The following is a 12,395-nucleotide window of genomic DNA, read 5'->3' as shown; positions in this document are numbered from 1 at the left end:
TAGTCAAAAATCAAATTTGTTGCGTCATGTGAGAACCGTACATCGTAAGTAAAGCATTAAATATATTACATTTATTTAAACAGTAGTTATTAAAAATAAGCATTAAAATCGATGGACATAAAAACAATTTATACTATTATAGATCTTGCTAAAAATGGGGTTGATTTTAATGACGCTATTGACGGTATAGGACAAGTGTTTAACAGTGAGTAGAAATAAAAAAAAAAATAAAAAACATAATATTCTATTCGTAATTTCGTATTTTTATCGTAGATTTTAATCAGCGACAGCAACAACAAGAACAATCGAATTTAATAACATATATTCCGTCAAACGCGCAGGCTAATGACACCCTTTTTACGACACCAAGTGAAACTGTTGACCCTCGTAACGGTAAGACTTGTTTTTAACAATATATAAATATATATAAATAAGTAAATATTTAACAGGTGTAGATTGTACGTCTGACCCACTACCAACAACACAGTCGGTTAAAAAAATAAAAACGGCTGATGGGGAATTGTTGAATAATACTACGATTGAACCCGGCTATTATAATGAGAATACGATGTGTAATAAACGTAAAAAAACCGCTCGTATGTCTATGGCGGCGACCGCGGGTCAGGATAATTTTATTCATATCGAGTCATCGTTCAAGGGGAAAATTAAATGGTTTTATAAAAAAAATATAAACAATACATTAGATTATAATGAATTTTTAAACAACTGCAAACCACAAATATCTAGTCTTTTAAGTTCAATGGCGTCAATTCATCCAATTAAATACAATTTAAAACTAGAAGCAACTTATAGTATACCGCAGCAGGAAAACACAACAGAAAATCGGGCTTTAAAACGTCTGCTAGAGAGCTTTATTCGGCGAGTGATTTGAATGCTGCAGTTCTTGATGACTTTACAAAGCTCCTCGAAGAAGAAGATGAGTATGTTGCCAAGGGCTCTGGTTATTCCCTTCAAACAATTGATGGAATACTTCTGGGAGTGTATGTATTTACACCGTTACGGGCATCATCCCATATATATCTACCCGAAGATATTATAAGAAAAAAGGCGGTCATTAATCCTATGAACTTGAATGACAATGAATGTTTTAAATGGGCCATTTTAGCTAAGCACGTGTCATCGGGAAATAAAAATCACGTTGGGGAAAATTATAAAAAATTAGAGAAAATGTATAATTTTAATAGGATTATATATCGAACACCTCTTAAAAATATTAAAATCTTCGAGATCGATAATCCTGCGGTATCTATAAATGTATATGGTTTGGAAAAACAACCGGGCCATACTAAATTCAAACCGGCTCATTATGTTTATCCGCTACGTGTATCGAATTCGGAAAAAATTGATCATTTTGATTTATTGGTCATAGAGGATGAAACTACGGGCTTAAGTCATTTCACCTATATTTCAAATTTCGCGAGGTTGATACATAGCCAAAAAACGAAAAACCATAGCAAAATGGTTTTTTGTAAAAAATGTTTCACAGGATTCGATACTCGTCCGAAACTCCATAAATTATCAGGTCAGGAGGCGCTCGATCAACACAGACAGATATGTAACAAACATAAAACCATTTTGCCGGTAATGCCCGAAGCAGGTTCGACTTTGAAATTCGAAGCTTGGGGCAAAACAGTTCGACATCCGTTTGTCGTGTACGCAGATTTTGAAGCTCTATTAATCAAACCCAATAATTCAGGCAGCAAAGGCGGAAACACTAAAATTATCGATGAACATAAGTTAATGTCATATGGGTTTGTATGTAAAAGCTGCAGATAATATTCCTATAGAGCTTTTAAAACGATACAATATTCCTCTAACACCCATATGTTTTCGTGGATTGCAGACGATAGATTCCGTAGAAGTAGCAAAACGCTTTGTGGAAGCACTCGTTGAAGTAGCGACAAATATAAGCGCGCTACTTCAGACGAATACAGCTATTAGATTTACTGATGAAGAAGCTCAGAGGCATGCAGCTGCCATAAGTTGTGAGATCTGTCGGTGTAGTTTTACGGATTCCAATCAAAAAGTAGCTGACCATGATCATTTATGTGGAAAATTCAGACAAACACTTTGCAACACATGCAATCTCAAGCTTCGCACACCGAATTTTTTACCCGTATTCTTTCATAACCTCAGCTGCTATGATATGCACTATATCGTCACTCAACTAGGATATGATGATAAACCAATCAATATTATACCAACCAGCGAGGAAAAATATATAGCATTTACAAAATATATCAAAAATAATTTTTCAATCCGATTTTTGGACTCGTGTCGTTTCATGCCATCAAGTCTGTCTACATTGACCGCAGATCTCGCTAAAGCAGGACTTTCAAATTTTCGGGAGACGGCCAAAGTATTTTGCCCCGAAGACATGTCATTGGTAACGAAAAAAGGCGTTTTTCCTTATACCTTCGTCGACGGTTGGTCTAAACTTGAGGTCACCAGCTTGCCAGCTCGTGAGGAGTTCTTCAACTCACTCACGGTTGATCATATTAGTGTAGACGATTATAAACATGCAGTGCAAGTATGGGATCACTTTAAATGTGATACCTTGGGGGTCTACAGCGATATATACATGAAAGTGGATATAATGACACTTGCCGATGTATTTGAACGATTCCGTGACTTATGTATGAGTACATATAATTTAGATAGCGTGTTCTACTTTACAAGTCCTGGGTTGAGTTTTGACAGCATGTTAAAACATAGCATGGTACAGTTAGATTTATTGAGTGACTATGAGATGCAGTTATTAATTGAAAATGGAATTCGTGGAGGTCTCGTGCAAGCTTGCACACGATGGGCTCGAGCGAATAACCCTAAAACACCCGGTTATAATCCAAACGATCCGACTTCATGGCTGATTTACCAAGATGCTACAAATTTATATGGGTATGCTATGAGTCAATACATGCCATGTTCAGATTTTAAATGGTACGCCGGAAGTGGGGAGGAAGCACTGAAGGGTTTGGACTCGATGACGGAAAAGTCTGAAGTGGGCATGTTTTTTGAAGTAGATGTGAATTATCCGACCAGCTTACACAATGATCATAACGAATATCCATTCCTCCCCGAGCTCAAATGTCCACCAAATTCTAAAACAAAAAAACTACTTTCTATACTTAAAAAAAAAATAATTTAAAATAATTAACCCTATATTATGAATAATACAGGTACATAGAGTTTTACAGTTCCGCCAATCACCTTGGCTTGCTTCCTATATTGATCTAAACACTCAAAAGCGAAAATGTGCATTAAATGATTTTGAAAAAAACTTTTTCAAGTTGATGAACAACGCTGTATTTGGTTTGAATATACATATATATATAAATTTATTTAAAAAAAATATATATAGTTAATATTACGATACATCCAACGTTGTGTGTATATTGTAGGTAAAACGATGGAATCGATGCGAAAGCGTGTCAAGATTGAACTTGTTTCCAATCCTCGGAGAATTCAAAAATTAATAAACAAACCCACCTTTAAGCACTGCACTACATACAACGATAACCTTGCAGCTATTTCTTTGGAGAATAAGATAATAAATTTTTGTAAGCCAGTATACGTAGGTTTTGCGGTGCTGGAACTAAGCAAAGTTTTGATGTACGATTACCATTACAACGTTATGCGCAAGCATTTTAAAGATGCTATTGAATTCATTTATGGTGATACAGGTACCTTTTTTTTTAAAATATGAATAATAATAAAGAATAGCTGTATTTAGTTATAAATAAAATGATAAATTGTTCCCCTTAGACTCACTTATATATTTAATAAAGACCAAAGACTTTTATGAAGATGTCAGAAAAAAACCAGAACTTTTAAATCGGATGGATACGTCAAATTTACCACCTGATCATCCATGTTACTCAGTAGAACGCAAAAAAGTTCCGGGGACATTCACTGATGAATTAGCTGGCCTTACGATGCATGAGATAATTGCATTGCGATCAAAATTGTACGGGTTCAGCAAAGAAAACATTTATAAGTCTCTGGAAACAGAATGGAATACAGAAGAAAAAATAAAAGCTAAAGGTATTATAAATTATTAAAAATAAAATAAAAAGTTTACTATTTAAATGGTATAAAATACATTATACAATTTGTGAATCTTAATGGCTTAGTGGGTTAAGGCGTCAGTTTTTCAAAACAGGTAGATAAGTATATGATAGTGTTTAAATATAATAATATAATATAAACGATTTCTAATAATATATGATTTAATCGAAATAATTCCTATGCTGATTGCTTTGGTTTACTAAAGCTGTTAAGATTCACAACATTTTTTTATAATATCTCATTAAAAATTAAAAACTTTCATGCGTTACATAACCTATGGTATACACGTGCGTATACTGTTTGAGGACCACTTTCTTTATTTTCTGACCTTGTTGTATTAGTATAATATCTATGTATAAAATACCGGTTATATGGAAAACAATTATTTTCTTTTGTAGGTATAAGAACTTATGTAACTCAAAAACACATGGTTCTTGACGACTTTAAAAGATGTCTTTTCGATGATGACAGTGATGATGATTTGGACATTTACGGTTTAAATAAAGCAGAAGCCAAAATGATTGCTCATAATTGTGCTCTTAAGACCGTAGAGTATGCTCACCATGACTTAAATACAGCGGGTAGTACATCCTATCGCTACGATTATACTCCATACAGAGAGAATATATCTATACGATCATTCAAACATCAAATTTGTACCATCAAAACAATGAAATTAGCACTAAACCGAAATGATGATAAGAGGATCATACTTCATGACAGAATTCACACTTTAGCGATTGGTCATTATAAAATCAAGTAAATAAAATATATAATAATGATAGTTAAAAAAAATGTTCATTCATATTATTATTATTATTCTAGAGAACTTCAAGAGGCAGGCGGATTATAAGAATGCAACAACAATTTTTTAAAAGAAAAAAAATATTCGATTTATTATTTATACATATAAAAAAGATTTCTTATTATATAAGTATACATCATATAATATATATTACAATGTAAACAATTATTTTTCTACAATATATATATATATATATATATAAATATTTTAATATTATCTTTTACAAAAACTAAAAAAGTATATTATTTACACATTTTCCAAAAACCATTTTCTCAAAGTAAAAACTTTGTAAAATGTACATAGCTTGGGATTCAGTTCTTTATGAAAGAGACAACAAGCGAATTCTTCATTAGGATAGAGTTCATCTATTCTTGGACAGCCCATTAATTCCATATTTATAATAGTTATACCAGGTAAATATTCCAAAAGAAGTTGTTTCTTTTGTTCCCCCTTCACGTAAATGTTTCGAGCTTGTAATGAATTTAATATTCTTCCAATTTCCTCGCATTCTACATCACCGTATGTGAGACTCATTTTATGGAAATGACGCTCTAACCAATTATTAATAGAACGAGACTTGGCATTTTGAAACATGGTTGTTGAGTATTTGAATATCCAGTGTTGGACTGCACAGCTCTCGGTATCGATAGCCGATAATTCCTTTATTAGATATTTTCCATGAGATCCTAGTACACACTGCATATCAAGTATCAAGCGACCCATTCTTGTATTATAAATTATGTTGTTATATTATATAAGCAAGCAACACAGAACACGACTTTTCATGATTAAATACAATATATTACTAACTCTTCTTATTCCTGAATCTTATCTACTAAATCGTCTGACCTGTCCTCAACGCTAATAGTTATTTCAGTTTGTAGTCTGTATTGATCATATACTAAAATAGGTGAATCGAATTTTATATTTGCTGCCATTAGTTGAATGTAAGATTCGATTTTTTGTACGGCAGTTCGAATATCAGTAATTGTATCACTACATTTTGTTATATCCGCTCGATGAGTACGGAAAAGAATATTGTGTACGTCTACCTTATTTTGAAGCATCTGCAATCCAACTTGGAGATTTCCGATTGATTTATTCTTTTTGCCTTCTAATGAACCACCAAACACGTCCATGGTTGTCGATATACTAATCACTATTTTATACTAATACACTGTGTTAATATTAAAATTACCCTAACTCATCGATGATTACCATCTTGACTATGTAAGAGCATCCAAAATATATTCCCGTCCGTTTGTATTATATCTTCTTTTCCACGACATCGGTCCGGTATTGTCCACGAAAAAGATATTCCAGTCGTCATCATCGTACGCAGTGAACAGCCGGGCAAACGGTGAATATTCTTTCAGTGGTTTAAAATTTACACCGTATGAATTTTCACACGTTGACAAGAAAATATCCTTTGTCATTTTAACTTTATGTAAAATATCGTTAAAATCGGTAGCTTTCATTGACACGTACCCGACTATTTTTTTAGAATATACAATTTTGCCCAGCATGTGGCTCGGCAACTGACATGGACGCCATGGCACGAGTGACAGATACGATTTTCTCGACGGCGCGTTCAAAGCTGTGCATACTTGTCTCTTATATTTTATCACTTCGAACATCGATTGACTGTCCGGTTCAACATCATCATCCAGGTCGGTCAAATACAAACCGTAACACGGCAATGTGGACTTACTGACAAAACATTCAGCATCTTCAAACTTACACGCTTTGCACAAATGCGGTGGAACGTCCCGGTAAAAATAGATCAACGATTGGTAATTACCCATTCTAGTTCATCTGGTTGCGTCTGCGACATGCGATGTACTGACTCCAATTCGTATCGATCCAAACGATGTTCAAACATTCATATATATTTAATATTTAATTGGGTCCGGAGTCGTTGGAATAGGATGTAGACATCGTCAGTCCACCGTGAGAGCGATACTGCATCATATTGGTCTAAATGATGACTGTTTGGAAATATAGTCGACAGACTTTCAACTAGTGAGAACATTATGTACTAATACATTATTTAATATATTTTATATAATGCGATTTTTAACAATATCGATTAATTTCATCATTGAAATTATTTTTCATTATGAATAATTAATTCATCATAGTTTGAGATCGTTTTTATCTATCCATGAGTTATGTGTTGAATCAAATCCTAACCATTTTACTAGAACTTTTGATCCTTTTTTTTGTAAGACCTTTTCCACCAGATAGTCATCAGGATATAGAGTTTTGCTTAATTCTTCATTGTAGAAACTACCTGCTATGGGTTTACCGGTATAGTCTTCTATGTAGTAAGTAGGAGGAGATGTAGGATTAGCTTTTACTACTTTGAAAATTTCACTACTCCAGCTAGGAAGATAACCCTTAGTAAAGATGATTTTGTACATAGAAATTCTTACTCTGTCGCCAACTTTAAAGCGAAATTTCTGCTCAGGTATCTTACGACCATGTATTACAACCAAAGACGGGTTAGCCTCGGCCTGATTCGGTGTCATTCTAATAGTGCTATGTTTTGTATTATTATACGTATCTACGAGGCTATCCAAGATAGAAACCCATTCATATGAACCTTGAGCTGTAAATTGTTTGTACATTTTTGATTTAATTGTGCGATTAAATCTCTCAATTATACTAGCTTTGAGAGCGGAATATGTCGAGTATAAGTTAACATTGTATTTTTTCATCAAAGCCATGAAATGCTTATTATAGAACTCTTTCCCGGAATCAGTCATAAGGTGAGTTGTTGGGTGGGGGATGAGTACTTTCTCCATGGCTGCAGTGACTTCGACTCCAGTTTTTGTCTTCAGAGGAAAACACCAAGCTTTTTTCGTAAAACAGTCAATGACGGTAAGAATATATTTGAATTTCCGATTTTTCACTGAATGACTGGTCATTTCAACAATATCGGCTTGCAAAAGATCACCTTTCCCCTTCAAAATAACTCTCCGCCTAGTGAAATTTTTACGAGCTGGTCGATGCAGTTCTGAAGCAATACTTTCTTTAGTAGTAGTTATCGGTATCATCGTGTGGAATCGTTTTTATAATACCCTGCTCATAAAGTTCTTCATAAATAGAAACTATTTCATTATTGACCCCTGAGTTGCCTGCAGTTCTCGCTGCATGTAATAAACGTAATCTGGTAATTAATTCTTCAGGCTGATTCCAATATACGTAATTTGTTTTCTTATTATTCAGCGACATGGAAAGACCACTGCCTGAGGGGAATATCTTTGAAATGATCTTATTATACTTGGAACCGGTTCTTTTAAGCCGACTACCATCTACAGTTAAGTGAGCTGATGATTGTTCTAGCATTTTTTTATAATTTCTCGTATCGATTTTTGTATACTTATTTGGGTTTTTAGAAAACAATAATTGTAGTATTCCCACGGTCATGGGAAATGGTCTACCATCAAGTGAAATTTGTAATGAATTTCTATCGAATTCCATTTCAGAATGACCGAAATTTATTTTACCTTTATTATCAACCGGTTTGGGTCCATATATTTTATCTCTTTGTGGTGAAATTAACCAGTTATCTAATATCATACCAACGCTCACAGTATGATCCGTTTTTTTCGACGTTATGGCGGTTGATACTTCTTTCGATGCTTGTTGTGACTGAAATACAGGGTCATCAAACACCTGATCGCGATTTTCAAAACTTTGGTAGTCATCACCACCATTGTTCGTGTTTTTATTTGCTATTTTCGTCAGTGGATCAATAATTGGTTTAAAACTCTGTGTAACTAACGATTCTGTATCTGCTTCACCTTGTTTCAGAGCTATATACTTTCTCTTAATACTTTCCTTGGCCTGCGTTAACGCTGATAACAAATTTTTGTTTTTTTCCGTCATGGTAACTGCAGTGCAAATGATAACTATAAATTGCGAGCATGGTCTTTTATATTAAAGCAAATGTATCAAATTTGCTTCGATATCTTCCTTGATCTCTAATAAAATCCTTACATATCACTGCAAATCCATATTTATCTCGATTCCAACATGCTCTACAAAAGTCTTTAAACTCGGAAAAAGTCATATCTGAACTACAGTGGTCGTCGTAAGCATGTTTTAAATTTAATTCATCCTGCTTGAAAAGTACAATTAGATTTGAATTATCACGAATTAAAAGCTTTGGAATTTTCGAATAACTTTGACCTAAATAGAAAACATCTATTTTATTGTGTCTCCCACGTGAGAAGTATTCACGGATAATATGTTGGTTTTGAGAAATTACGTCATCAAAAATAAAAATACTATTTTCCTTTGCTTTCTCCGGAACCATTATTGTTTCATTTTCATAAAACGTGTACAAGTTTACACCATCGACTTGACGAATAATTTGCTCGAGTAATTTATATTTTTCCTGACCCAAAGTCTTGGATTAAATGTATACGTTTTCGAATTTTAATCCATTGTCTGCAGTCAACAGTGTAAAGATCAATTGGGTTTTACCACAGGACGATGGTCCAGCTATTAGGGCGCGAATAGTGTTTGATAGAAGAGGACCGTGTTTTGATACCACACTATTGACGTCTATTATATCTGCATTGACAATAGGGAGTTTATGATCTTGTTCAACAAATCGCATGGTATAAATATGACTGTCGATTGAAAGAAATGAACATATGATGTCTTCGTCTCGAAAGCTAAAGAGCAACAAAGGTTCGGGTCTTTTAAACTCTATTATAAATAGATTACCGGTAGAGTTGCATTATCCTGGTTATCAGTTTTGTGGACCCGGGACTCGTCTACGTCAAAGGCTGGCCGCCGGTCAACGGGGTATCAATCGATTGGATAACGCTTGTAGAGAACACGATATTGCTTACGATAAAAGTGACGTGTTCAGTGATCGTCACGAGGCCGACAGAATATTACAGGAAAAGGCGTGGGCGATTTTCAAGTCGAAAGATACGGGGCTTAAAGAAAAGTTAGCTGCTTGGACAACGGTGACAGCTATGCGTGGTAAACGAAAAATGGGGATGGGTTGTGGACTAGGTGGAGTAGTAAGCGCAGCCAAAAAGTCGATTCAAAATATGAACACTGACTGTAGTGGAAAGAAAAACCTAATGCAGTTGGTAAAAACAGCTTTGGCTGCAGCAAAAAAGGTGGTGTCGAAGAGAAAATCTAAAAGTAAATTGGGGTCGTTAAAGAACAAAACGCCTAGAATATTACCGATACCTAAACAATCTGGAGGTATTATACCGCTTGTACCTCTGTTTGCTGGACTTTCAGCTTTAGGAGCTTTGGCTGGAGGGGCTGCTAATGTGGTCAAGACTATTAATGACTTTAAAACGAGTAGAAACTCACCTGTTCATATAGGTAAGGGTCTTTATTTACATCCGTACAAAGGTGGAAGGTATAAAATAGAAAAAGGACTCTACCCGAAATCTAGAAAAATCACTACTCGGAGAAAATTAAAAAATAAGAAAACTCGATGTAAAAAGTCAAAAAACTAATAGCAGAACTGCCCAGAAGTCGTCCATTGTATGACTATGAACTAATAAAGTATGCAAAATTGTTGAAAATACCTCACTTTCGCGGTGTGTTCAGTAAAGATCGCATGCCTGTTCGTTGTAAACTTAAAGAATCTGCCATAGTCAACCTTGGCTCATCGCACTCTAATGGTACACACTGGGTTGGTTATAAGAAAAACGGATCACAAGTAAAATATTTTGACAGTTTCGGAAATTTACCTCCACCTAATGAGCTACAAAAATATTTCAACGGATATAATGTAAAATATAATTACGATAAATATCAAAAATTTAATACTTCAATTTGCGGACAGCTTTGTTTAAAGTTTTTATGGAAAGCGTGATGAGTGCTGTGACAAAACCAAGTACAATAACTTTAAACGGTAACTCATCGGTGTTGGAATGTGATTTTTTCCCAGCTTTAGAGCTGGAACACGGATCTGAAATATGTCTCCTGAGTTTACATACATATAATTCATTGCCCAACATAGATGAAGGATGTAACAAATTCGGTATATACAGTCCTAATGGTTTAATCGTGCGACAAATACCTACGGGCGCGTATGAATTGACAAATTTGGAAGCCGCAATTAGGAACCTATTTTCAGATGTCCAGGTTAGCTTCAGTATCGTTGGAAACAGCAACACGTTAAAGTGCGAAATGAAATGTAGTTTAGAAATCGATTTGAGTATGGATGATAGTATATCGAGTATATTGGGTTTTGATAAAAAAAATAAATACCTTGCCAATAAGTGGCACGTGTCTGATAATGTAGTGCAAATCATGAAAATAAATTCTATAAATATAAGTTGCTCACATATTTTAGGGTCATTTACAGATGGTCACCCCACGCATTCAATTTATGAATTTTACCCAGATGTACCGAGTGGATATAAACTAATTCAAGTACCTAAATATCCAGTATACTATCCACTCAACACGTATTCATTAAGTCATTTGCGAATCGATCTGAGAGATCAAGACGGTAATTTGATAAATCTTCGTCAAGAACCTATCACAATACGATTACATATCCGTAAACGTCCGTAAATCATGGGGCTCAAGTTTGTTGATATAAATAGTGCTGCGTATAGGAAAATTATCGGCAGTCGTTCGAAAAGTCTTAGTGAACCAACCAACACCGCTAGCAGCAGCAGAAGTACCACTACGATAACTAAAAAACCGTTCGCAAGACAAAATAAAACTAAAAAAAAGAATAAAAAATCAAGGAAAAAAAAGTCGACTTCTGTGCTAAAAAGAAAATCAGATAGTCTCTCAAAAAGTAGTTTGGACTTTCTTCGTTCATTAAAGGCTATTTGAATAACTATAAAAATAATAATACTTCTACTTATACAATAATAATAATAATAATGGACAACTTGTTTTTGGATGTAACGGAACGTTATGTAGATGAGTCGAAAATTACTCAAATAGAATATCATTCGTTTTTACCATTCTCAACAACGGCATTGTCAAGAAATGATGAAATTCGCTTTTCTATTTCCGAGTCTGGATCGTATACCCTCCCTTCTCATTCTTTTTTGAACATTGAAGGGAAAATAACCAAAGGATCAGGGTCTTTAGGTGAGATACGATTCATCAACAACGGTCTGGCGCATCTGTTTTCAGAATGTCGTTATGAGATAAACAACACAGAAATTCAATCAGTTCGAAACCCTGGAATAACATCTACACTAAAGGGGTTATGTTCATATACAGAATCTGATAAAAATGCTCTCTTCAATGCTGCATGGGATATAACGGGGGATAATTGTGATGAGTTTGTAGAAAAAGGATTTTTTTCTGGATGTATCCCACTGAAACATTTATTCGGCTTCTGCGAAGACTATAAAAAAATCTTAATAAACACATCACAACAACTGATCTTAAACCGAGCATCTATTGATTTCGACAGTTTAGTAGCACATGGAGGTGGTAATGAAGAACAGTTGAAAAAACATGAAGGTTCTAAATTGGAAATTAC

General features: G+C 34.4%; 1 protein-coding gene across 1 annotated transcript; it reads left to right on the top strand.

Moving 5' to 3' along the window:
• Positions 1–1,605: 1,605 nt before the first annotated feature.
• Positions 1,606–4,951, top strand: LOC126842448 (uncharacterized). The gene is made up of 8 exons (XM_050579467.1): positions 1,606–1,776; positions 1,865–2,006; positions 2,547–3,046; positions 3,201–3,333; positions 3,423–3,704; positions 3,787–4,065; positions 4,488–4,848; positions 4,915–4,951. The coding sequence occupies exons 1-8, from the start codon at positions 1,606–1,608 to the stop codon at positions 4,940–4,942; spliced, it is 1,896 nt and encodes a 631-aa protein (XP_050435424.1). The 3' UTR covers positions 4,943–4,951.
• The last annotated feature ends 7,444 nt before the right edge of the window (positions 4,952–12,395 follow it).

The sequence above is a fragment of the Adelges cooleyi genome, unplaced genomic scaffold (assembly GCF_023614345.1).
Source record: "Adelges cooleyi isolate 19-005CV unplaced genomic scaffold, UGA_ACOO_1.1 ACOO_flye_CR_arks_rails_tigmint_CR_PRNA_521, whole genome shotgun sequence".
NCBI lineage: Eukaryota > Metazoa > Arthropoda > Insecta > Hemiptera > Adelgidae > Adelges > Adelges cooleyi.
Note: the sequence above shows the minus strand (reverse complement) of the source record. Positions and strands in the feature narration are given on the sequence as shown.

Coding starts and splice junctions, on each gene's coding strand:
- LOC126842448 (XM_050579467.1), top strand. CDS start 1,606: ATGCCCGAAGCAGGTTCGACTTTGAAATTCGAAGCTTGGGGCAAAACA. Junction 2,007..2,546: donor GCATGCAGCTGCCATAAGTT/GTGAGATCTGTC, acceptor ATAAACATGCAG/TGCAAGTATGGGATCACTTT. Junction 3,047..3,200: donor GCATGTTTTTTGAAGTAGAT/GTGAATTATCCG, acceptor TGAATAATACAG/GTACATAGAGTTTTACAGTT.